The sequence below is a fragment of the Megachile rotundata genome, chromosome 4, assembly GCF_050947335.1.
Source record: "Megachile rotundata isolate GNS110a chromosome 4, iyMegRotu1, whole genome shotgun sequence".
Classification (NCBI taxonomy): domain Eukaryota; kingdom Metazoa; phylum Arthropoda; class Insecta; order Hymenoptera; family Megachilidae; genus Megachile; species Megachile rotundata.
The window spans coordinates 14,830,921-14,857,311 of record NC_134986.1 but is presented as its reverse complement, the minus strand read 5'-3'; the positions used below and the strand labels follow the sequence as shown (position 1 = coordinate 14,857,311).

The following is a 26,391-nucleotide window of genomic DNA, read 5'->3' as shown; positions in this document are numbered from 1 at the left end:
ACGAGAAGGATCATCAAATATTTGAACGAAACAAATTATTTTGTATCCTTGTGGTTGAAGACACCGTGAATCGATATTGGGGTGAATCGTTGAAACCCGCTGTTCTTTATAATTGAACCTCTCAAATGTTAAAGAGACTTAAAAGAATAAAATATTTCTTGCAATCGTTTGCACGAAAGCTCCTGTTAATATCGATGTACTTTTTTCATTTAGTTCGTTTCATTTTTTCCAAGGTTTTTTTATTCAGGTGCAAAAACGGTATTTTTGTAAAGAGTTACGATTTCGATTTGTTCAAACGTACAGCACCGCGGACGAATTCAAGGGGAATAACCCTGTACCACCCTATACCGGCAGAATATATAATCTCGAGGTCATTGCCCGAACGATCTTTGGGGGTTCCACCATGCCTGGAATGAGGGTGAGGTACCTCGGTATACTGGGCAGATATCGACCACTTTCCTCCAAAAGCTAGAATGCAAAGTTGCAATTAAACATTTCGCATTATCATTTTGCAAATTATATTTCAAAGTATCCAATCATACAAACATTTGTTGAAAACTCCCAAAGAAAAACAGTTTCATTCATTCTTTAAAAATTAGAACACATAGTTGTAATTTAACATTTTTCCAGTACATTTACTCTACAAATATATATATATATAAAATGAGCACTAGAAAAATTTGCTGCAATTGTTTCAATCACACTTCTTTCTTACTCAAATCATTTTCAGACTAGAATACAAAGTTGCAAATAAATATATTGATTTATCAATTTGCGAAATATATTTTAAAGAATGATACAAACATTTATTGCAAACTCTTAAAGAATAACAGACTCATTTACTGTTTAAAAGTTAGAACACATAGTTGCAATTTAACATTTGTCCATTCCAGTTACTCTACAAATATGTATAAAAAAAATGAACAGTAGAGAAATTTGCTGCGGTTGTTCTAATTAGATTTCTTTCTTACTCATTTTCAGACTAGAATACAAAGTTGCAGAGGAACTTGACCAGTGTTAAAATTGATACTGAGGTTAAAAGCAAAAATAAAGGTGTTGAAAGGCATGCTGCGCAGAAGATTGCAATATTAATGAATGCAGCAATGTCCATCGAGTTGTATCAGGAGCGTCCACGAAGAGGACAAGGTGTAAGGACAAGATTCGATCTTTTTGAGATATACGAGACGAGCAGAATAGAAGGAGGATTTGAAGGAGTGTCTTATGGGTAGGAGGGAGTGTAGGATAAGGGTTGTTCGACGGGTGGTCGTGCCTTTTGGGGCAGTGGCCCTTGCTGCGATGCCTCCGAGGGTGAGAAGGGGCAGACGAGGACCTACGCGTTATTGAGCGGGCATTTCCCACAAAGCGCAGACGAGGGCAACCACCCCGTAGCGTTGCGGCGCGCACAGTTCTCTACTCTCTTCCTTCTCCCTCTCTCGCTCTCTTTTCCCCCCTTTTTCCCTATTTCTCCATGCGTTCAATCCGTCCTTCTCTTTCTCCTTCTCTCTCTCCCTCGCTATCACTGCATCACCCTTATGTCTCATCCCATCCCTTCAATTTTTATCTTTTTCTGTCGCCTTCTTTCTTCGCCTTCCTCTTTCTCACAGCCTCCTCTCCTCCTCCTCTGTATCCCTTTCCAGTCTCTATCTATGTATGTTTCTCTCATTCTTGTCCCGTCAACGTGGAGACCCTTCGTTCCCTGCAAATTTCTCGACGCCAATAGGCGCTTTCGAGTTTGGTGCGCGCATTAAATTTATCGAACGCGACCGTGCAAGCTCGAGGATGGCAGAGCCAGGAAGAAGAGGGAACTCGATGACTTTTCATCCCTTTCGTTTCGGTTTTTCCTCTTCTCTTTTTTTCCATCAAACGATGCCCTACTTGTGTTTTCCGTCGCGTTCGAGGGCTGCAAACTGTGCACAAACGATTCAGATTAATATCTTTTGAACACATCAAACAATTCAATATTTTTATAAACAAGTTTTAAATGAAATTGTTTCTGACCATGTGTGGTTTCTTTAAGTCCCATTCAAAATACTCTTTGTTCTTATTACCTCTTCTTCTATGTCTACATGTTTCCTTGCAATTTTTTTTAAAGCTTCTTCAAACAATCTTGAAACAGAACTTCTTTCTATGTACAGGGTGGTCAAACTGTTACAAATAATTCTCCTCCCTTGATCAGTGCAAATAGCAAAAATATACATTCATTAGAAAAGTTAATTCTAATAACAGCTAGTTCAGTGCACATTCATTAGAACTAGTAGTCATATAAAAAATAATTATAAAATTTTCCTGACGCACATCTCCTCGATCATTTCGCCTCACGAATGTTCCACACGCAAAAATTGGTTTCAATATTCCTGAAAAAATTGATTTCGTTCATTTCAAGTATTCCTTCCGAATCAGTTGAAATCGATGAGTACTATCCCCGGTAAAAACATAAGGGAAAGAGAAATAGATGTATCGATCTCACCCCTAGGGACTTGGTGGGATTAGGACATCACGGTAGCCACCCACGATGAGCCATGAAGCACCATGCAGTAACGGAAGAAGGAACTTGTAGCCCTTAGCAACGTATTGCGGTGGAAAATCTACTAACACGTTTCAGGAAATCGGGTACTCAAACGACATTACATAGCTTTATCCTCTTCGTATTACGAGCTTTCCAAAAATTATTTTTCGTTATGTCATTCGTCCATCGTTACGTAATGTCATTTATCCGTTGAGCCATCTTTGCGGATCTAACCTATTATTTGATTTAAAAATTAAAATTATTTTCTTGTAGTATAAGTGAAATAATAGATTAAAAACTGAACGAATTTTTAATTGTTATCAGTGAATCTACGTAAAATGCTCGAGCACTGACAGTCGATTTTGATCATTCAAATAAAACTAACCATGAATTAATTTTATGCAATATGTTTAGAAGTAGTAATAAGACGGATTTATATAACAATTTTATGAATATAAATATTAAACTAATAGGACACGGAAAATTGTGAACGTAAACGACTTAATCCTCATGGTTCCAATCAGCCAATGACGCAATATACCACCCTTAACCTGCACCCTCTGCGTCACACCCATCCTGTTTCTGCATACCATGCGCCCTCAACCTATATCTGTCTCCTAGGTCGTTGATCTTCAAGTCCTAGTGTACATACGATGATCTGTAACAAGTCTAACTCGATAATAATAGATTTACTCGTTAAATAAGGTAAATGTTTGTAATTAACGATAATTATACGGCTTTAAGTGATATAGTCAAAAAAAAACTGTTTTCATATTCATATCACTGTTCTTAGTTTGAATCAAACTATGGAACGATTATAATTTAATCTGTGATGTATCTAAACATTTTTGCATTGATTTAAAATAAACGAAAGTACAGAATAAATTATGCTTCTATTTTTAGGTGATTATATTTTTTATTCTTTTCGTGGACATACCTGAAAATATAGAGATGAAATGAAATTGGAGATTTTCAAATTTTTAAATTTAGAAATTCGGGATCATATCAATGACAGTTAATCGAATTTAGTATCGAATTACCTCGTCATCTTGTCTTTGTCTTATTAAGTGACTTCCCACTCTTAAGGATCTAGCTCTATTCTTATATTCCTACTTTGATCCATGATTTCTTGATACTTGTATATAACCTATACTTTAACTCGTATATTATCTACGCGTGCTTTTGAAAAAGCGCGTAAAAATGGACGAGAATACACCGGAGGCAAACAAAGATGAATCAATTAAAAGACCGCAATTTGGGAACAGAACGCTTTCCAATAATGATAATGTATTCCAACATAATGCATGGTATGTGTGTATTATTTAATATTTACCACGATATTTGTGTTATTAAGGTTATCATTCTTAACCTATAAATCGCAATCTTTTAAAGTTTATCATTTGTTGAATGTTATTGCATTTGATTGTCATTTAAAGGGACAATGTCGTGTGGAATGAAGAACAACAAACGTTGGCCCAACAAAAAGTAAATGAAAATTCAATTGTAACCCTGTCGGATGAAAAAGTTTGGGAATATGAATGTGAGGCTAACAAGTATTGGGACAAGTTTTATGGAATACATGAAAATAAGTACATCGATGAAGTATATAAGAAATAATCAGTGTAACTATTATGAATAGTAGAAATGAGAAAAAAAGTTTTATTCTTAATGTTGCAGATTTTTCAAAGATAGACATTGGTTGTTTACAGAATTTCCAGAGTTAGCTGCTGATACTGTAAAACAAGATGTTAAACAATCTTTGAGATCTGTAACTGAAAACAGGAGCAAAAATGATGAAGAAACCCATATTAAGATTCTTGATTTACCTAGTGAAGGTGGACATAAAATCTTAGAAATTGGCTGTGGAGTAGGAAACACTGTATTTCCAATACTTTTGTATAATAGAGATCCAAGTTTATTTGTATACTGTTGTGACTTTTCTACAAAAGCAATAGATATATTAAAGCAAAATCCTGCTTATGATACATCTAGGTATAAACTACTAAATATAATATTTAACATTAATCATAACAGTAATCTTATCAATGTAATGTATATGTTTCAAAGGTGTGAAGCATTTGTTCTTGATGTAACACAAGAAAACTGGCAAACGCCGTTTGAACCAGAAAGTTTAGATATTATAGTATTAATATTTGTTCTTTCTGCTATACAGCCTGATAAGTGAGTATCTTATTAACTACATAAAGGTGCAGATTAAAATGAATAACTTACATTACTTCCAGAATGAAGCATGTTATACAACAAGTATATAAATATTTAAAACCAGGTGGATTAGTTTTATTCAGAGATTATGGAAGATATGACCTAGCTCAACTAAGATTCAAAAAAGGGAGCTGTTTGTCAGAAAATTTTTATGCTCGAGGAGATGGAACTAGAGTATATTTTTTCACTCAAGGTACTTTGTTTATTTATTTGTTTTAATATTATTAATAATGGGGTATTTCTTCCCCTACACTAATCCTTATGTAAAGGAAGCCTACATTGCACCCAATTCTACAATAAATTTATTTATAGACGAAGTCAAGACATTATTTACAAGTTGCGGATTCAGTGAAGAACAAAATCTTGTGGATAGAAGACTTCAAGTTAACAGAGGAAAACAACTTAAAATGTACAGAGTATGGATTCAAGGAAAATATAGGAAATAAACTAAGAATTGTATCATATTATATTTATATCCGTGATAACAATTGTATAAATATGAATAACAGTACTTATACCATTGTAAATGATAAATATATCGAATTTTTATCTTTCACTATGCTTTTATGTAATTTGCACATGTGCCCATGATAATGAAACACACTCGATATAAGGATAAAATTTTTATTGGTAGCACTGATGCTCTATAGCACGTAAACATGGCGATCGCCGTGATCGTTCTTGTTTAAAGAGAAACAAGATCGTTTTTGTATTTTAACACTTAACTTTTCACTTTAAACTAATTAAAAATAGAACAACATGGGGAACGTTAATACAAAATTAAATTTTCGTAGAGCGATCTTACAACTAATGTCGACAACGCAGGTAAAAATCGTTGTTTATTACTGTACTCACCAAGCTGTTTGACATTTTGACGTATCTGTGATATATACAAATTTTTAGTTTTGTTTATCATATACTTTTCTATTGTTATTAATATAATAAGTAATAATAAAATGCTTTTTATCCATACATTATTTGAATCATTGTACGGTTTTTAAATATTTTTTGGCTGAGTGTATTTTAGGTTGAGAGTATGTAATAAACTCTTTTTTTTAATTATAGCCGATCGATGCTTCAGATGATAAATTGTGGGACCAATTTTGGTCTGAAAACGTAACTAATGTCCAAGATATATTTACTTTAATCGCTGCATCTGATATTCGTATATTGAGAAGAGATGCACCATCTAATTTAGCCAAGTTATGTTACAAAGCAGTGGAAAAACTAGTGAAAGCAGTTGATAATAGTTGTCGAACACAAAGGGAACAACAAACTGTTTTGAACTGTTGCCGTTTATTAACAAAATTATTACCTTATATTTTTGAAGATCCTGATTGGAAAGGATTCTTTTGGTCTAGCTTACCTGGCAAAGATGATGAAAAAAGTATTCCATTGGCCCATTCTTTACTTAATGCACTTTGTGTAAGTATTATACATCTTACATATCTTTTGAAATAAACAGAAAAAGAAAATGAATTGTTAATAACTCATATTTTTATTTTAGGATTTATTGTTTTGTCCTGATTTTACAGTAGCTGCAAATAGAAAATCTGGACCTGTAAGTTTTTTTTAATATTCTAAAAGTTCAAAGAATTGAAAAGTGTTAATAGATTGTTTTTAAAATTACTTAGGATAAAGCAGAAGAATTGCAATCTATAGATAGTTGTGAATATATTTGGGAAGCTGGTGTGGGATTTGCACATTCACCCCCTAGATACCCAATTTTAGATTCAAACAGAACAGAATTGTTAAAATTATTACTTACATGCTTCAGTGAAACCATGTATGATCCTCCAATGGATCTCTCAGTTACACCAAACAGATGGATCCAGTATTTAACTAGTTCTGAAAATAGGTACGTTGCCCTAAATTTGATTATATCAATCAATACATGTAAGAAAAAGTAATCTAAAGGAAATTTTCATGTTTCTGTGACAGACATGCTTTGCCTATGTTCACATCATTGTTGAATACAGTATGTGCATATGACCCTGTTGGTCTTGGAGTACCATACAATCATTTATTATTTACTGATTCATTAGAACCATTAGTGGATGTTGCATTACAAATCCTTATAGTAACATTAGATCATGATACTAGCGGTGGCACTCCATTAGAAGAAGGAACCGTTGGAAATAATTTATTCATTAATTATCTTAGTCGTATTCATAGAGATGAAGGTAACATTTGTCTTTGTACCTGATACAATTTAGCAGTAATATGACATTGAAGAAAACTATGCTTATAGATTTTCAGTTCGTACTGAAAGGAATTACTAGATTATTAAATAACCCATTGATGCAAACGTATCTCCCAAACTCTACAAAAAAAGTACACTTTCACCAAGAGTTATTGGTGTTCTTTTGGAAAATGTGTGATTACAATAAGAAGTTCTTATACTATGTATTGAAAAGTTCCGATGTTCTTGAAGTATTGGTACCTATATTATATCATCTAAATGATTCACGAGCAGATCAATGTAAGTTTGTTTGAAATTATGAATTTAGCTAAACTATAGGTTACATAATAATTAAGCATAATTGTGCAGCACGAGTTGGATTAATGCATATAGGAGTATTTATTTTACTGTTATTAAGCGGAGAACGTAACTTTGGCGTTAGATTAAATAAACCATATACAGCTACAGTACCTATGGACATTCCTGTTTTTACAGGTAATAATTTGTCTATAATTTTATTGCTAATTTTTTGATAATTCACATAATTTAAATAACTGCAATGAAATGCTTACAGGTACACATGCTGATTTGTTAATTACAGTTTTTCATAAGATAATTACAACTGGACACCAAAGACTACAGCCACTATTTGACTGTTTATTAACAATTCTAGTCAATGTTTCTCCATATCTTAAAACACTATCAATGGTGGCTAGTACTAAATTATTGCATTTATTGGAAGCATTTAGTACACCGTGGTTTTTATTTTCCGCCCCCACGAACCATCATTTAGTATTTTTCCTACTTGAGATCTTTAATAATATCATCCAGGTAATTTGTACATATATTAAAAGGTGAATTTTTTTTAATGTAACTAATCATGTTTATTTGTTATTAGTATCAATTTGATGGAAATAGTAATCTGGTTTATACTATAATACGTAAAAGACAAGTGTTCCATGCATTAGCAAATTTACCAAGTGATTGTAATACAATTGCAAAATCCCTTAGTAAAAGACAACGTAGACATGTATCTGCTAGTACATCTCATGAAAATGTTAACAAAGCAGTAATGGAAGGTTCACATCCTGCACAGCCAGCAGAACCTGGAACTTTAAAAGCATCCTTGTTAGAAACTCCAGGTAAATGAATAATGTTTAATTATTAGTTGCATTGTTAATTACTTTTGTATTTGTTTTTAGGTATCGAAAAAATGACTGAGAAAGAATCTGCACATCCGTTAAGTCCTTCAGTAAATGTTGATGTAGGGAAGTCTAATCACCAAAACAATGTGGGTGGTACAGAAGATTTAATGAACTCTACTAAAAATTCTGTTATACCAGTAAGAATATAATGACACAAATAATTTATTAAATTGTCTGGGTTTTATAAATTACTTATTTATTATTTTGTTGATTGAATAGAAGGGAGGCATCAGAGTTGCTGAATATACAAATTCCTCTAATAATATAAATCAGTGGGTCCCTTCTAGCGAATGGGTATATCAGTGGAAAAGCAAACTTCCACTACAAACTATTATGCGTTTACTTCAAGTTCTCGTACCTCAAGTTGAAAAAATATGTATCGATAAGTAAGTATAATGTATAAGTCTGCTGTTTTCACAAATCCTCAGACTTGCTTGTTACATTGTTATATATATATTTCTCCGTAGGGGTCTGACAGATGAAAGTGAAATTTTGAAGTTTTTACAACACGGTACATTGGTCGGTTTATTACCAGTACCACATCCTATTCTTATCAGAAGATATCAAGCCAATGCAGGAACAACTGCTTGGTTCAGAACGTATATGTGGGGTGTTATATACTTAAGGAATGTTGAACCTCCAATTTGGTATGGTACAGATGTAAAGTTATTTGAAATCCAAAGAGTTTAAACACAGTGCATATTATTAAGTGAAATTTCTATACTATTCTAGCATGAAATATAGCCATAATATAAAGAAATAAATGTTAATGATATATGATTATTAGAAGTTACTCAAAATTCTTTGACTACTTAATTTATACAGTAATAACAGAGAACATCATGTTATTATGGAATAAAGCATTTAATAAGAAAAATTAAAGAACTTACAAATAAGACTACAGAATATCTTAAACTTATTCAGTTACTTACTTTATGACAACATGATGTTCTTTCTTATAATTAGCAAATCAAGTAGTTATAGTAGTTTTGATAAAATCATAATTAATTCATTTATTCTTTTTAATTTACCTTTTACGCTTTTTTAACGTGATGTACAAAATACATATTTATATGTAAATTGATCTGATGCTTGACATTTAATTGTCATTATTTTAACAAAATTAATTTAAGAATAATTTATTAATGTTAACTCCGTTATAAATTTTTTCATAATTTAAATATATATAAAATAAATAAAGATAGTGACTTAGGGAATTGACATTATTTTTAAGCTTCAGAATGATTCCGTGCAATTCTTTTATTGATGCAATTATATAATTTTGATTATTAGCTAGAGAGAAAGTGTGTCATTTCAATGTATACGGTTATTTTCTTAATAAAGTAACAATCAATCATTTATGCTGTGCATACAAAACAAGCGCCTACGTTTAATTCTTACGCGATAAAGCTATACAAATGTAATGTTGCCTAGAGATTTGTAATAAATTTCATATAAAAAAATTGTAAAAAGGGAACAGAACAAAAAATTGATTGATTCTTTATTTCAAGCTACATTTTAACGTATAAAAAGATAACTTCAAGATCGTTAATAATTATAAGTATTGAATACAATATTTTCTGTATAATGTATTATATAAATTTGTTTCAAATACAAAATAAAATTACTCTGTAAACTATCATTTACTTACATGTATGTGCAATTTCGATATTAAAAAGACACAACAAACATGAAATTACATTTATATTTATTGATTGAATTTATGCTATAGTCCAAATGTACGTACGTATGTATGCGTTGCGTGTATGTGTATATCCATTTACTTATATTATGTACACGTGTATAAGTAAGTATTATAAAACATATACAATGCTTAGCCTATGTTTTTTTTATTTAATCTTACATAATAGAATCAGTGTATTTTGTATTGAAGCATTTTACATTTTACGGATTGTAGGAAGAGCGAACGATTCATGCGTCAAAGGTGAGCCCAAATTTAATCTTTGTGCAAACAGCACTTTTTGCCGTTTTTAGTAAACGGATATAATAATATAAATTAAAATTATATACTTTACTTTCTTCTGTGACAAAGATGTATATTCTTAGGCATGAAAAGATGATTACTTTTCCTTTAGGATACATATATTTTTTTAAATAAATTAAAAATGTTCATTCAAATATAAAAACAGAAAGCACATACCTTTTTGATATTCAGATACTTAAGTTTTGTAGATACCACATTTATTTCTTTTTATTCAGACATCACATAATGCCCACAATAGTCTTCTTATGCTTCCTTTAATTCGTAAATGCTATAAAGAATGATATCTTGACATTACCTCACTATTTGTATCACAGATGTAAAGTTTACCTAGCCTAGAGAAAATGTTAATGATTTCATTTCTTTTTTTTTCTTTTGGTTGCATAAATTAAAAGCTCGTCGATGAAATATTTATGTTTGATAACACACTTTGACGATAATATTGATCAGCTTACAAAATGCAATATATGAAAAAATAGTGACAACATTCTATACAATTTTATATCGACTTAACGATGTTAATTCATCGCATGACTTTATCGTAAGACGGTGGTGGAGCTTCGTCCGACGAATTATGTGGAGGAATCAAAATAGCAATATGATAGGGTGGTGGTGGATTTTGCCTTATTACAGAAATAGGTCTAATATTCTCATTGGACACTGTATTCGTAGTAGTTACAGATGCAATATGGTCCTCTTGAATGTGATGTTCTTGATGATTATTGCGCTGATTTCGACGGCATAAAATCGAATATAAACATGCAAACAATAATAATAACGTTAGTAGACCCCAAAATACAAAGACTTCTATGCCTTGGCCCTATAAAGAACAAAACATTTCAATATAAATAATATTTAAATATTGTATCAGCAAATATAGTTCCTTGAAATATCTCAATTTTAGCATACATGATCACCAAAATAAAATTTTGCAGCAGCAACAAATCCTGTTGCAAATACAAAAGTTATCCAAACACCGCATCGTAATCTGTAACTTGCTAATTCTGCATCATTGAATTCAGAAAAATCTAAAAGACTTCTATTTGTTCCATTTGTAGCAGTATTCGACAATATCAACTGATTATTTCCAGCAGTCGTTACATTGCTGTAAATATGAACAATATTATGTTTAAACATTATTATTTTTATCATTATTGCTTAAACATCCATATCTTTGTACATAAAAGTTATGATCAAGGGCGAATCATTTATAAGTACTTTCTGTTGATAGACATGTATAAGTGAGTCACCCTGTATATAAGAAGAACATGTTCCTCAGAATCCTCTTAGTAGACCTTTTTCTTTAATTACTTGGAGATGTTGTTTAGCTGAGTGCGTCGAGTAGAGTCAACTGGGTAATTGTTTTGGGTCTCATTATTAGTTCTTAATGTAGTTCTTAATGCTCTGCAACTATTTAAATTACTAGGACCAGCTGCATTTTCCATAGCATTCTGATTTTGAAATCGATGAAGTGGGGTCACCATTTGTCTTAAATCTGGATTATATCGACATTGATCTATAAAGACAATAAATATAGGATAATAAATATAAACATTTTTAGTAGCAAATTTTGTATTAAAATTAATTTTTTTTTCATATCACTTTATAACAATCAGAACTGTGAAATTTTTAAACATGTCTTTAAATACCTTAATACAAAATACTTACTAATTAAAAAGAAAAAAGCTTTAGAAAATTTTGTATCTTACTGAAGTTTGTTTTTGGCAGAGGTGTGGCGGGGTATCGGCGGCCAGTAAAACCGTAATACCTCCCCGCCGGTTTGTTAATCCAGAAATGCATACTCCGCACAATGTTTCTTAAACATTCATTGCTATTTACCAAATTCCTCAAAATTGAAAACTACAAGAAACTTGATGCTTCTTTTATCGTTTTCATAAATGCCTCTGTAACGAGATCACGAACAATCCTTAATTCAAGTTCCATTACCTGTTCGTTTGAAATCAATGCACTGTGTTAACAAATTTTTGGTATTCATTATTTATGAAAGAAAAACTTGAAATATTTTAAACTGCGTCTCTGTTTTATTTATTCAAAAACTTCAGTCACGTTTTACGGATATTACAACAGATTCAATGCATACACAACCGAAACTCTGCATTCAACTCACGTCAATACTGAACTAAACTCTAGCTTGAATTCTGTCATTGTCATTTTGAAACCAGGTGTACCAATAGTGGCAAACGCACATTATTCGATGGTTCGTTCGTATGATACATGGTGGCACGCATTATTCGTAAGGAGAATTTTTCATAGAAGACATTTCGAAATCGATAAATAATACAATTTTCCCAAGTAAATGTTAATTTTTAAAAACAAACTGGTTCATTTTGCAACAAAAATAGACGGCAATTTATAGTAGTTCGTAGTAAAGTATTTATAGCTATGAAAGTTGACACTATAGCGATCTAGAGGTAGATAGTAGGAACTAATAGAATGAAATTTTAAATGCAATGTTTGTATTTATTGATTTTTTCTGTTTATTAAAACTTAAAAAAAATTTTAAAGCTTCTATTCAGATGAAGAAGATTTTGAGAAAAGGGTTTGAAAATTACTGAGTATCAATATCTAAGAGCTAAAATGTACCGAACTAAAAACGATCAAATCTTTGCGCAAAACGAATTTAAAATTCGTCACACCAGAGTTGGGCAGTCCCAGTGCATGCGCAGTAAGCTATCCATAAACCGTAGAAGTCCTCAATAGCGTATACACTTTGATGAAATATAAGGTATCATTAGGCCCTAGTGAGGAAAAAAAAATAAATCTGAAGAAAATTGCAGGAAAGAGAATAAAAGGGTCAAATAATACAACAGATTATATATAATAAAAGTAATATTACATTTATTTATGATTATTATTATTTTTTACGTTTGCAGCCGATTTGTTATAAGAATACCAATATTTGTTGCAAGAGCAAAGGAAAATATACCGCTCGATTTTTATCAGATCTATGCATGTTAACAAAATAATTATAATATGATGTTATTATAATTTTCACACGTATAAAATATAGTTATTCAAAAAGGTCCTTCCAAGTCGTTTTTCTTAAATAATAAATTCATTTATGCATTAAAAGTTATTGTGCTTTTGTGTTATTCTAAACATAATAATCTCCCATATACCATCATATTATTCCCATTATATTACATTATATAACTCACGATATATATATATAGTTGTATAGTTTTATGCATTCATATACAATATAGCTACTTATATTACTACGCATATTACTACTTTCATCATCATTATCCTTATCATTCTTACTATTATCAATGTTATTACGCATATTACTAATTTTATGATCATTATCCTTATTATTCTTATTATTATCAATATTATTACGCATATTACTACTTTTATTAACATTATCCTTATTATTTATATTATTATCAATATTATTACGCTTATTACTACTTTTATCATCATTATCCTTATTATTCTTATTATTATCAATATTATTACGCATATCACGACTATTATCATCGCTTCAACTGTAATTATCCTTACTACTCTCATTATTATCAATATTATTACGCATATTACTACTTTTATCATCATTATCCTTATTATTTATATTATTATCAATACTATTACGCTTATTACTACTTTTATTCTCATTATCCTTATTATTCGTATTATTATCAATATTATTACGCTTATTACTACTTTTATCATCATTATCCTTATTATTCTTATTATTATCAATATTATTACGCTTATTACTACTTTTATCATCATTATCCTTATTATTTATATTATTATCAATACTATTACGCTTATTACTACTTTTATCATCATTATCCTTATTATTCTAATTATTATCAATATTATTACGCTTATTACTACTTTTATCATCATTATCCTTATTATTTATATTATTATCAATACTATTACGCTTATTACTACTTTTATCATCATTATCCTTATTATTTATATTATTATCAATATTGTTACGCTTATTACTACTTTTATCATCATTATCCTTATTATTCTTATTATTATCAATATTATTACGCTTATTACTACCTTTATCATCATTATCCTTATTATTTATATTATTATCAATACTATTACGCTTATTACTACTTTTATCATCATTATCTTTATTATTCTAATTATTATCAATATTATTACGCTTATTACTACTTTTATCATCATTATCCTTATTATTCTTATTATTATCAATATTATTACGCTTATTACTACTTTTATCATCATTATCCTTATTATTTATATTATTATCAATACTATTACGCTTATTACTACTTTTATCATCATTATCCTTATTATTCTAATTATTATCAATATTATTACGCTTATTACTACTTTTATCATCATTATCCTTATTATTCTAATTATTATCAATATTATTACGCTTATTACTACTTTTATCATCATTATCCTTATTATTTATATTATTATCAATACTATTACGCTTATTACTACTTTTATCATCATTATCCTTATTATTCTAACTATTATCAATATTATTAAACTTATTACTACCTTTATCATCATTATCCTTATTATTTATATTATTATCAATACTATTACGCTTATTACTACTTTTATCATCATTATCCTTATTATTCTAATTATTATCAATATTATTACGCTTATTACTACTTTTATCATCATTATCCTTATTATTCTTATTATTATCAATATTATTACGCTTATTACTACTTTTATCATCATTATCCTTATTATTTATATTATTATCAATACTATTACGCTTATTACTACTTTTATCATCATTATCCTTATTATTCTAATTATTATCAATATTATTACGCTTATTACTACTTTTATCATCATTATCCTTATTATTCTAATTATTATCAATATTATTACGCTTATTACTACTTTTATCATCATTATCCTTATTATTTATATTATTATCAATACTATTACGCTTATTACTACTTTTATCATCATTATCCTTATTATATTTATATTATTATCAATACTATTACGCTTATTACTACTTTTATCATCATTATCCTTATTATTCTTATTATTATCAATATTATTACGAATATTACGACTATTATCATCGCTGGAACTGTAATCATCCTTACTACTCTTATTATTATGAATATTATTACGCATATTACTACTTTTATCATCATTATCCTTATTATTTATATTATTATCAATACTATTACGCTTATTACTACTTTAATCATCATTATCCTTATTATTCTCATTATTATCAATATTATTACGCATATTACTAATTTTATGATCATTATCCTTATTATTTATATTATTATCAATACTATTACGCTTATTACTACTTTTATCATCATTATCCCTATTATTCTTATTATTATCAATATTATTACGCATATTACGACTATTATCATCGCTGCAACTGTAATTATCCTTACTACCCTTATTATTATCAATATTACTACACATATTATGATTATTATCATCGCTGGAACAATAATTATCTTTGTTATAATAGTTAGAACTATTATTATCCTCCTAATCGTTGCTATTATTATCAGTTTAACCTCTATCACTATCAATATTGCTACTTCTATTCTCGTTATAACTATTGTTAGTAGTAATAATCTATTTTTAATATAAATAATCCTTATTAATCGTATTATAGTGGGTGGAACTATAATTAGTGTCCTTACTACTGTTAGTACTATCAGTCAGAATCCAAGGTTAAGTTTTATTGGGTTAGGTAAGTTTCTAAGGTAAGGTTATATTAGGTTAGGTCTGGGCCCTAAGGTTAGGTTATATTAGGTTAGGTCTGGCCCTAAGGTTAGGTTATATTAGGTTAGGTCTGGGCTCAAGGTTAGGTTATATTAGGTTAGGTCTGGGCCTAAGGTTAGGTTATATTAGGTTAGGTCTGGCCCTAAGGTTAGGTTAGATTAGGTTAGGTCTGGCCCTAAGGTTAGGTTAGATTAGGTTAGGTCTGGGCCTAAGGTTAGGTTAGATTAGGTTAGGTCTGGCCCTAAGGTTAGGTTAGATTAGGTTAGGTCTGGGCCTAAGGTTAGGTTAGATTAGGTTAGGTCTGGGCCTAAGGTTAGGTTAGGTTAGGTTAGGTCTGGCCCTAAGGTTAGGTTAGATTAGGTTAGGTCTGGGCCTAAGGTTAGGTTAGGTTAGGTTAGGTCTGGCCCTAAGGTTAGGTTATATTAGGTTAGGTCTGGGCCTAAGGTTAGGTTAGATTAGGTTAGGTCTGGCCGTAAGGTTAGGTTATATTAGGTTAGGTCTGGGTACCTAACCTACCTAACCCACCTGACCTAACCTAATATAACCTAACCCTAGGGTCCGACCTAACCTTTTCCAACCTAACCGGTTAGGTTGGATTAGGTTAGGTCAGGGCCTGAGGTTAGGTCAGATCAGGTTAGGTCAGGGTGGGTTAGGTAGGTTAGGTACCCAGACCTAACCTAATGTAACCTAACCTTAGAGTCCGACCTAACCTTTTCCAACCTAACCCTAGGGACCGACCTAACCTGATACAACCTAACCGGTTAGGTCGGAATAGGGCAGGGGAGGCTATATAGGAAATGGTAATAATAATAATAATAGTAATAGTTGAAACGACAATAAAAGTAGTAATATGGGTAATATTGATAATAATATAAATAATAAGGATTATGATGATAAAAGTAGTAATAAGCGTAATAATATTGATAATAATTAGAATAATAAGGATAATGATGATAAAAGTAGTAATAAGCGTAATAGTATTGATAATAATATAAATAATAAGGATAATGGTGATAAAAGTAGTAATAAGCTTAAAAATATTGATAATAATGAGAGTAGTAAGGATAATGATGATAAAAGTAGTAATATGCGTAATAATATTGATAATGATAAGAATTATAAGGATAATGACGATAAAAGTAGTAATATGCGTAATAATATTGATAATAATAAGAATAATAAGGATAATGATGATAAAAGTTGTAATATGCGTAATAATATTGATAATAATAAGAATAATAAGGATAATGATGATAAAAGTAGTAATAAGCGTAATAGTATTGATAATAATATAAATAATAAGGATAATGATGATAAAATTAGTAATAAGCGTAATAGTATTGATAATAGTAAGAATAATAAGGATAATGATGATAAAAGTAGTAATAAGCGTAATAATATTCATAATAATTAGAATAATAAGGATAATGATGATAAAAGTAGTAATAAGCGTAATAGTATTGATAATAATATAAATAATAAGGATAATGATGATAAAAGTAGTAATATGCCTAATAATATTGATAATAATGAGAGTAGTAAGGATAATTACAGTTGAAGCGATGACAATAGTCGTGATATGCGTAATAATATTGATAATAATAAGAATAATAAGGATAATGATGATAAAAGTAGTAATAAGCGTAATAGTATTGATAATAATATAAATAATAAGGATAATGATGATAAAATTAGTAATATGCGTAATAGTATTGATAATAGTAAGAATAATAAGGATAATGATGATAAAAGTAGTAATAAGCGTAATAGTATTGATAATAATATAAATAATAAGGATAATGATGATAAAAGTAGTAATATGCCTAATAATATTGATAATAATGAGAGTAGTAAGGATAATTACAGTTGAAGCGATGACAATAGTCGTGATATGCGTAATAATATTGATAATAATAAGAATAATAAGGATAATGATGATAAAAGTAGTAATAAGCGTAAAAATATTGATAATAATATAAATAATAAGGATAATGATGATAAATGTAGTAATATGCGTAATAATATTGATAATAATAAGAATAATAAGGATAATGGTGATAAAAGTAGTATAGCAGAGTATATTTATAGTATATATAGTATAGTTTATAGTATAGTATATATTGTATATATATATAGTATATATATAGTATATATATATAGTATATATATATATATATGTATATATATATAGTATATATATATATATATGTATATATATATAGTATAGTATAGTATAGTATAGTATAGTATAGTATAGTATAGTATAGTATAGTATGGTATGGTATGGTATAGTATAGTATAGTATAGTATAGTATAGTATAGTATAGTATAGTATAGTATAGTATAGTATAGTATAGTATAGTATAGTATAGTATAGTATAGTATAGTATAGTATAGTATAGTATAGTATAGTATGGTATAGTATAGTATAGTATAGTATAGTATGGTATGGTATAGTATAGTATAGTATAGTATAGTATAGTATAGTATAGTATAGTATAGTATAGTATAGTATAGTATAGTATAGTATGGTATAGTATAGTATATAGTATATAGTATATAGTATATAGTATGGTATAGTATAGTATAGTATAGTATATAGTATATAGTATAGTATAGTATGTATGTATATAGCATATATAGTATATATATAGTATAGTATAGTATAGTGTAGTATAGTATAGTATAGTATAGTATAGTATGGTATGGTATGGTATGGTATGGTATGGTATGGTATGGTATAGTATAGTATAGTATAGTATAGTATAGTATAGTATAGTATAGTATAGTATAGTATAGTATAGTATAGTATAGTATAGTATAGTATGGTATAGTATAGTATATAGTATATAGTATATAGTATGGTATAGTATAGTATAGTATAGTATATAGTATATAGTATAGTATAGTATGTATGTATATAGTATATATAGTATATATATAGTATACTATATATAGTATAGTATATAGTATAGTATAGTATGTATGTATATAGTATATATAGTATATATATAGTATACTATATATAGTATAGTATATATATGGTGTGTGTGTGTGTGTATATACTATATATATATACACATATATAGTATATATACTATATATATATATATCCTAATATAATGCGACCTAACCGTAAGCCTGACCTAACCTGTTGATTGGCTGTTATGTTTAAGAATGTAATGGAGAGGATTGTAAATAAGTACATGATTGTAAATAAGTTCTTTTGTTTATTTATTGTAACTTCATAAATACATACAATTTGTAAATATGTTTGGTACAATTTTCAATTTATGTAACCCTTTGTTTATGTAACCCTTGGCTTAATTCTTTATCGAAGATCGAGGCAGATTGTGTGTATATTCAATTTTGAAACTGAAAAATAAAAGCATTTATAATAACTTATTTATTGTTGTTGCACAATTTAATAATATTTTTACGTGAAAGTTAGGACATTAGTAAACAAAAAATGTTACTTATAAAAATAATAAATTGAATAACTATTTATAATGTACAATTGTTATGACTAAATATATGGGTAATATTAAAAAATGGAACTTACGTTGATTAAATGGAAAGCAGAGAACCTTCATCCACTTCAATGCTGTAAAGACTATCTCGTCGGTCTGATAGAATGGCTTAATGTACTTTTAAGTAGCGCGCCGATCAGTGTTTGGCAGCCCCAGTGCAGTGATGAGATATGGGCCGGGTTTTTTCGCGCATGCCCGAGAAATGCAGGAGCGTACGCAGCGTATGTATTTAGTGGCGCCACTAGATGGTTTTATTATATATTTTGCTTACAGTTATTTTAGTACCTTTCCTTTCCATCTTCTCCTCAAATATGAAAATATGTATATAATGTAACCTTATCCAATCTATACATTCATATTTCACAACCAAATTATAAAAATTTTTGAAAAATAATAAGGGGTGATTGAGGTACCCTATTTTATTGAAACTTATACTTCACTGAGACTAAAATTGCCGCGCATGCGCGAAAAAACGCTGCTCATAACTCATCTCGGTCCCAGCGCATGCGCAGTAAGCTGTCCGTAGAAATCCTCAGTACCGTATACACTTTGATGAAATATAAGGTATCATTAGGCCCTAGTGAGGAAAAAAAATAAATCTGAAGAAAATTGCAAGAAAGTGAATAAAAGGGTTAAATAATACAACAGATTATATATAATAAAAGTAATATTAAATTTATTTTTGATTATTATTATTTTTTACGTTTGCAGCCGATTTGTTATATGAATACCAATATTTGTTACAAGAGCAAAGGAAAATATACCGCTCGATTTTTATCAGATCTATGCATGTTAACAAAATAAAATCCATATATTTCTTTGTTATTGTTTCTCTGATATTATAATTTTCACACGTATAAAATATAGTTATTCAAAGAGGTCCTTCCAAGTCGTTTTTCTTAAATAATAAATTCATTTAGTGTTTTAAAAGTTATTGTGCTTTTGTGTTATTTTAAATATAATACTCTCCCATATTCCATCATATTATTCCCATTATATTATATTATATAATTCACGATATATATATATATATATATATACAACTATATATACAACTATATATATATATATAGTTGTATAGTTTTATACAGTCATATATGTAACTAACCTAACCCAGCCTAATGTAATTTAACACAACCTATACATTCATAGTTTACAGTGCAATTATAAGAATTTTTGAAAAATTCTGTAGGATCATTAAGGTGCCCTCATCAGTCACCATTGGTGTACCGGCTAGGTACGGCATTGGCAGCAAGCTGTGACGTCAGCTGACGCATGCGCATAAAGCTCTTGCGTGAGATAAAATCTCACGACTGCCCAACACTTCGTCATACTGATGCGCTGTTGTGAGATTTTTTTATCAGTAAGAGCTTATGTGCGCATATATAAGCGATGCACAGGTAGAAAAACACGTGCTGTTATGATCGATACAGTGCAATATTAGATGTGTGCAAGAAGTATACATGTTTCCGAAATGCAATCATGATTTAGTATTTTAAATGTGTAAAAACACAAAATATGTTCATATGTTTTTATTTGTGTACACACAATGTTTTGGAATACTGGAATAGAATTATATCTACTCTCTGATACTGGTAAGATATTTTGCAACAAATATTTGTATGTATATATGAAATAACTGCAGACACAAAAAAGTAACAAATAAATTTGATTAACACATATTATTTTTGTAACATTTTATTTCATTCATTGAAGTTTTCTTCTCTTTCTAGAACTCCCACTACATATCTTATTGACTCAGGAACTAATGATAACCTCATATTTAAGAAACCTAAATACATCATTGAAACGCTTTTAATACTTCTTTATGATGATAATACTTCATTTGCATATGGCAATATAGTACAACGAAAGTGGTCTATTTTTTTAATAGAAATATGATCTAGTGCTGAATGTTGTCATTTGTTTTAGTTTGTATTCAAGTGATTTAAAATGGGTGTTTCAGGGTTAACTAAGTTTATAAACAATCGTTCATGTCGTTTACTACAGTACTATGAGTTACATGACACATATTTAATAATTGATGGTTACAGTATTTGTTGTCAAATATATAAATTATATGCAAAGTGTAATTGTGCCTTTGGTGGTGATTATGATAAATACTATCAATCTGTATCAGACTTTTTTGATGACTTATTAAAATGTAATGTAACACCATTAGTCATTCTCGATGGAGCCTATGAAAGTAAGAAAATGAACACTAAAATAAGAAGAGTACAAGAAAGGATCAATGCAGCAGCAACTTTCTGCCCTCAAAGTCAACAGAGCATGACATTTTTCCCTTTATTTTTGACAGAAGTTTTTATAAGTGTTTTAAAACAGAAGAATATACGTCATATACAATGTTTATTTGAAGCTGATAGTACTATAGCATCTATAGCAAGAATTTTGAATTGCCCTGTACTTAGTTATGATTCAGACTTTTATATATATGGAACATTATATATACCATTTAATACATTAGATAGTTATGTGACCAAAAACACAAATGGGAAAGGATATGTGAAATGCTGTAAAATTTATAAAACCGAATATTTATTAAAATGTTTTAAAGGTTTAACAGAACCTGTGTTACCATTGGCAGCAATACTATTAGGTAATGATTATGTAAAATTTGGTACATTTAAAAATTTTTTCTGCCACATAAAAGTGCGAGGTACATCAAAGAATAAACAAAATCTCCAACAACGTCGTATAGAAGAAACCTTTATTTGGTTGAGTAGATATACATTGGATAATGCTATTGCTGGAATTTTAAGCAAACTGGCTAAATCTATACGACAACATATATTGAATATAATAGAGACCAATATAAATACATACACCAATGGATCTGCTGAAATGCTTCTTCCATTAGGTTTTTCAAAAGACTATGTTACTCAAATAAATATGCGTAATGTAAATAAAATTTATAAATTTAATGGAGATATCAACAACTTAACATTTATAGAAGATACTTTTGATACAAATGAAATTTACATAAGTGAAGAAGAAGAAGAAGAAGAAGAAGAAAGTAAAATAATGAATGTTGTTAATGAATCTGAACCAACGCCTACTAATGCACTTATTAGTAATTTACCTACATGGTTTGTAAGTGAATATCTTATGGCTAAACAGCCACCATATTTTTTGGACTTGATAAATCAACGTTTATATATTTGTGCTGTACAATTAGAGGATTATAATTATCCTCCAAGCATTACAGTAAGTTTAAAAATTCTTGGTGTAATATTTGGACTTCTCAAATCAGCAGTAAAGAAGAAAACACAGTATATGACCTATATAACCAGAAATTCAAAAGGAAGAATTGAACGTTATGAATTACAATGTACAGACACTATATTTAATTGTAAAATTCCATCATTGTTTGATCTCAGAAAAGTTCCATTAGGTATAAGAAGAGAGATTTTTAATCATACATTAGAGGTTTCAAACATGGACCCTATAAATAATTTTCCATTGAAATGGAAATTATATATAATTTGTATTAAATATTGGGTAAAACAACAAGAACCATCTAGGCTAATTAATAGTTGTATATACTCTATAATTGTCTCTATGTTATTTCATATAATAGATTCTAAAATTGGGAGATATAGAAGTTTGTATAATTTTCAACATAAGTGTGGTCAAAAACTGAAGGAGATACAAGAGAAAAGAAAAGCAGATGATTATAAACCAAATTATTCAATGGATGTTACAATTGATGAAGCTTTTAATGAAATTGATACTGAAGATTGTATATTGGCAGCACAATTCTTTGCTTCTCATTTTGAAATGGATCAAAAATTGTATGCAAACCCAAAAAAGTTTAATAAACTTATAGTTCATGCGTTCGCGGAATTTCAAAATTGTTTGAAACATGGTATAGAATTGAATGCACTTTTAGGCAGGCCCTACTCACATATTGAAATTGCTAATTTCTATAATGGTACATTATTATACAATTTATGTAACAATTTTCAAACACGCGATGATGTGGAAAGATATATAAATACTGTACTTGAAAAATCCTCAAGTCTGTTAAGATTCCTTAATGTATTTTTGTTGAAAATAAAACTCTTGTTTTCAATAGTTCAAGAAGGAATTAAGTTTCGTAAAAAGCACAAAAAGCGTAAATGTTCCAAACCTAAAACCACAGATAATGATGACTTAGAATATTTTAGTGCTGAAGAGAATTTGGATGAACCAAATTTTATTGATCCAAATAATCCATTTTCTGCACTTAATTTAACATAACATTTATATAGATTTTATATTTTATATGCACAAATATCTTGTTTAAATATACATATGTACAGACCTGTTGTAATAAAATTCAAGTACAAAATAAATGTAAATTAAGTATATGTCAATATACAAATTTTTAAATTATATTTCGTTTATTACTTTTTAATTATACCTTCTAATCGTTTCTTTTTCTTTGTGGTAGAACGTTTTCTATTTTGATACCTAGTTTGTGCAGTACCTGGATACTGAAAAAATATATATAACTAATTATAATACTGCAGCTAATATGTGATTCAACTTTTAATTACATTTCTATATATTTCCCAAAATGTAGTGCACAATGTGTCAAATATATTTGCTTCTTCTCTTAGAGTAGGCAAACAATATGCATCTTCTCCATGTTTTACTATTAATCCAACACGTACGGCACAATCCAATTTTTTTTTCAATTCTTCAGAAAACAATCTTAAATCATTTTCAACTGGATAACTGCGACGTAGATATTGGCTGATGAGATTTGTATTAACAAAAGCTCTGCGTAGGTGTAATCTTTTTACAGCTGCACGAATCATTTGTGGTGTTACTGGTATGCAGCCACCTGATATATTTTCAAATATTATTATAGTTTATTTAACTTGTCCTTTAGTAGATATTATTTCTACCAATTACAAAATAAGTTTTAAATAAGAACATATAACCATGTAAATTTATAAATATTCCTACATGATTCATTAGAAGCATCATTATTAGTGCCTTTCTTGGAAGAATTAAAATTCCTTTTTTTAAAGCATTTTGAATCTGAGTACATTATTTTGTACAAAACTATGATTTGAATTAAACACTATAATTTGTTCCTTTCTTTTTAAAATAAAATTTAACAAAAAAAAATGAATACTGTTAACTGCGTTAACCCCTTAACGCACATACACATGTGCGTGCAAAATTTGATGAGAATTGGTTGAGTGGTACAAAAGAAAAACGCGGACAAAGAAGTTGCAAAGTCAAGTATAAGAGCTTCGCTCGCCTTCGGCTCGCTCGCTCAATAAAATGTATTACCTAATTTGCAAAAAGCTCTTTTTGATTATTTTTAAATATGCTATTTATTTGTCACAGTATTACATATTACAATATTGGTTTATTTTTAATATAAATAATGAACCAAAATAATGCAAACGTTCAAAAATATGTATTAAAAGTCTACAATGAAATATATTTTTAAAGGTCATTTATACAATCTTTTTAAATGTATAAAATAACATTCAGCATATAACATTTAACACTTCGAATTTATAATATAACAATTTCTGTAACCATTTTTCAATACATATCTTATTTCTAACTTGAATAATTTGGTATTACAATATTTAAATCATGAAATATTTCAGATAGTTATTACATACAAAAGAAAGTATGAAGTTAAATAAATTACAGTATAAAAATATCAGGTACTCTACGAAAAATATTTTAAAACGCATTCAACATCACAAGAAACAATTTATTTCCAACAGTTAACAATGCGCTTGTACTTTTTAAAATTATTTGAAATTTAATCTAAGAACAAATTACACCTACTTATTACCAAGAATAATTTTACATATTCAAAACTAAGTAATAAGAAAAATCTGAATAAAGAATCATTGTAAATTTTTGTGCAAAATATATTATAGTTTAGGTAAAAATATATCTAAGGAATTAACGAATTTAAATTTAGCTCAATGAATTTGGATAAAAAATGATACAATAAAATTTAATAAACTATACGTTAAACGATGGCATTAAAAAACATATTTTTATATTAACAACCATTTAAACTATTTGAACAAATTTATTAGATTTATAGCTAATTGCAGTACTTTAGAAAAAAGGAAATGTAGTATACAGATTTTGTACAAATAAAAACCAACTTTCATTTAAAAAATGATTGTGTGAAGAAACCTTTTAGCTTTTATATTATTGCAAATAGTGATTAGTACTTTGAATTATAAAAACATATATCTATATTAATAACAAATTCACTTTGACAAAATTTTTTATAACAAAATTATTAAAGTATAACACCTTTATAGTCATTAAAATATTATCGAAATATAACTCTTTTATTAAAAGCAAATATTGCTTACTATTAAAATGTTAAAATTTTAACATATAAACATAAAAATCCAAATAAAATATTTGAATTGGTATACTATTGTTAATACAGATAAATATTAATTTGACACGATATATCATAAAATTTGACAATAAAATTTCTTTTTCTAAAATACTTATCTTAATTATTATAATCCGATATACTTTTATTATAAGAAAGATTTATACGAAATAGCGTATAAGTTTTAAAAGTCATACGATATTAAATGTATAACAAATTTTATATTTACAGTAAGTCATAAACAAATAATTTAAATATCTGCTTTAAACTAGTAAAATAGAGAACATTATTAATACAGATATTTTTAAATATAAATAAGTAATGATAAAATTACTGTTACATATAGCAATCAATATAAAGATATAAATGATACAAAATAAGCTGATAGATTGATCTGCTAAAATTTTTGATAATTTTTTTTTGTTTAGTATTAAATAATCTTAATATCTGATACTTATTAGGAATTCTTTTCACTTATAAGTGGTTAATATTAGATCTAAGTTATGATCTATTTCTTTGTAACCGCTGTACAAGTGATTCTGAAAATGGGAACTGCAATTAGCTTTTTCTATGTTTGCCATAATCCAAG

The 26,391-nt window shown here is 28.5% G+C and overlaps 5 protein-coding genes and 1 long non-coding RNA gene across 10 annotated transcripts; 3 read left to right on the top strand and 3 right to left on the bottom strand.

Moving 5' to 3' along the window:
- Positions 1-1,769: 1,769 nt before the first annotated feature.
- Positions 1,770-5,799, bottom strand: LOC143264322 (uncharacterized). 2 transcript variants are annotated; one of them, XR_013037996.1, is made up of 3 exons: positions 5,703-5,799; positions 2,049-5,609; positions 1,770-1,907 (listed from the first exon to the last, which is right to left on the bottom strand). It is a non-coding gene; the product is annotated as an uncharacterized LOC143264322 (long non-coding RNA). The 2 variants fall into 2 exon arrangements; XR_013037995.1 differs by having other exon boundaries at positions 1,771-1,907; positions 1,999-5,609.
- Positions 3,704-5,285, top strand: Mettl2 (methyltransferase-like protein). Of its 2 annotated transcripts, XM_003706016.3 has the most exons (6): positions 3,704-3,813; positions 3,943-4,095; positions 4,184-4,498; positions 4,574-4,687; positions 4,750-4,922; positions 5,042-5,285. In XM_003706016.3, exons 1-6 carry the CDS (start codon positions 3,707-3,709, stop codon positions 5,173-5,175), a joined length of 996 nt encoding a protein of 331 aa, XP_003706064.1. In that variant the 5' UTR covers positions 3,704-3,706; the 3' UTR covers positions 5,176-5,285. The 2 variants fall into 2 exon arrangements, with proteins under 2 accessions (XP_003706064.1, XP_012147179.1); XM_012291789.2 differs by lacking the exon at positions 3,704-3,813 and having other exon boundaries at positions 3,971-4,108.
- Positions 5,413-8,899, top strand: LOC100880800 (protein HID1). Its single transcript, XM_012291774.2, has 12 exons — positions 5,413-5,554; positions 5,795-6,154; positions 6,237-6,290; positions 6,364-6,587; positions 6,671-6,912; positions 6,981-7,211; positions 7,281-7,406; positions 7,486-7,742; positions 7,810-8,053; positions 8,114-8,253; positions 8,336-8,502; positions 8,584-8,899. Exons 1-12 carry the CDS (start codon positions 5,489-5,491, stop codon positions 8,804-8,806), a joined length of 2,334 nt encoding a protein of 777 aa, XP_012147164.1. The 5' UTR covers positions 5,413-5,488; the 3' UTR covers positions 8,807-8,899.
- Positions 8,900-9,361: 462 nt separating this feature from the next.
- LOC100880689 (uncharacterized) lies at positions 9,362-12,349 on the bottom strand. 3 transcript variants are annotated; one of them, XR_001096839.2, is made up of 5 exons: positions 11,828-12,349; positions 11,430-11,634; positions 11,028-11,223; positions 10,278-10,938; positions 9,362-10,206 (listed from the first exon to the last, which is right to left on the bottom strand). XR_001096839.2 is itself a non-coding variant. In XM_003706014.3 (4 exons), exons 1-4 carry the CDS (start codon positions 11,916-11,918, stop codon positions 10,642-10,644), a joined length of 789 nt encoding a protein of 262 aa, XP_003706062.1. In that variant the 5' UTR covers positions 11,919-12,349; the 3' UTR covers positions 9,362-10,641. The 3 variants fall into 3 exon arrangements, 2 of the variants coding, with proteins under 2 accessions (XP_003706062.1, XP_012147163.1); XM_003706014.3 differs by having other exon boundaries at positions 9,362-10,938; XM_012291773.2 differs by having other exon boundaries at positions 9,362-10,938; positions 11,787-11,876.
- Positions 12,350-19,089: 6,740 nt separating this feature from the next.
- Positions 19,090-26,349, bottom strand: LOC105663386 (uncharacterized). Its single transcript, XM_076530316.1, has 5 exons — positions 24,377-26,349; positions 23,962-24,251; positions 23,826-23,898; positions 19,435-19,979; positions 19,090-19,247 (listed from the first exon to the last, which is right to left on the bottom strand). Exons 1-4 carry the CDS (start codon positions 24,459-24,461, stop codon positions 19,882-19,884), a joined length of 546 nt encoding a protein of 181 aa, XP_076386431.1. The 5' UTR covers positions 24,462-26,349; the 3' UTR covers positions 19,090-19,247; positions 19,435-19,881.
- Positions 20,695-23,797, top strand: ast (single-strand DNA endonuclease protein asteroid). Its single transcript, XM_012291909.2, has 2 exons — positions 20,695-20,997; positions 21,136-23,797. Exon 2 carries the CDS (start codon positions 21,356-21,358, stop codon positions 23,660-23,662), a length of 2,307 nt encoding a protein of 768 aa, XP_012147299.2. The 5' UTR covers positions 20,695-20,997; positions 21,136-21,355; the 3' UTR covers positions 23,663-23,797.
- Positions 26,350-26,391: the final 42 nt, after the last annotated feature.

Excerpts from the sequence above, each read along its gene's own strand:
- LOC105663386 (XM_076530316.1), bottom strand. The coding sequence starts at position 24,461 with ATGTACTCAGATTCAAAATGCTTTAAAAAAAGGAATTTTAATTCTTCC. Across the intron at positions 24,252-24,376 it reads TGATGCTTCTAATGAATCAT|GTGGCTGCATACCAGTAACA; the intron begins GTAGGAATATTT and ends AAAATATATCAG. Across the intron at positions 19,980-23,825 it reads GAAAAAGAAACGATTAGAAG|GGCCTAATGATACCTTATAT; the intron begins GTATAATTAAAA and ends TTTCCTCACTAG.
- Mettl2 (XM_003706016.3), top strand. The coding sequence starts at position 3,707 with ATGGACGAGAATACACCGGAGGCAAACAAAGATGAATCAATTAAAAGA. Across the intron at positions 3,814-3,942 it reads GTATTCCAACATAATGCATG|GGACAATGTCGTGTGGAATG; the intron begins GTATGTGTGTAT and ends TGTCATTTAAAG. Across the intron at positions 4,499-4,573 it reads CCTGCTTATGATACATCTAG|GTGTGAAGCATTTGTTCTTG; the intron begins GTATAAACTACT and ends TATGTTTCAAAG.
- LOC100880800 (XM_012291774.2), top strand. The coding sequence starts at position 5,489 with ATGGGGAACGTTAATACAAAATTAAATTTTCGTAGAGCGATCTTACAA. Across the intron at positions 6,291-6,363 it reads CAAATAGAAAATCTGGACCT|GATAAAGCAGAAGAATTGCA; the intron begins GTAAGTTTTTTT and ends AAAATTACTTAG. Across the intron at positions 7,212-7,280 it reads TGATTCACGAGCAGATCAAT|CACGAGTTGGATTAATGCAT; the intron begins GTAAGTTTGTTT and ends ATAATTGTGCAG.
- ast (XM_012291909.2), top strand. The coding sequence starts at position 21,356 with ATGGGTGTTTCAGGGTTAACTAAGTTTATAAACAATCGTTCATGTCGT.
- LOC100880689 (XM_003706014.3), bottom strand. The coding sequence starts at position 11,918 with ATGCATTTCTGGATTAACAAACCGGCGGGGAGGTATTACGGTTTTACT. Across the intron at positions 11,635-11,827 it reads TCTGCCAAAAACAAACTTCA|ATCAATGTCGATATAATCCA; the intron begins GTAAGATACAAA and ends TTGTCTTTATAG. Across the intron at positions 10,939-11,027 it reads AATTTTATTTTGGTGATCAT|GGCCAAGGCATAGAAGTCTT; the intron begins GTATGCTAAAAT and ends TGTTCTTTATAG.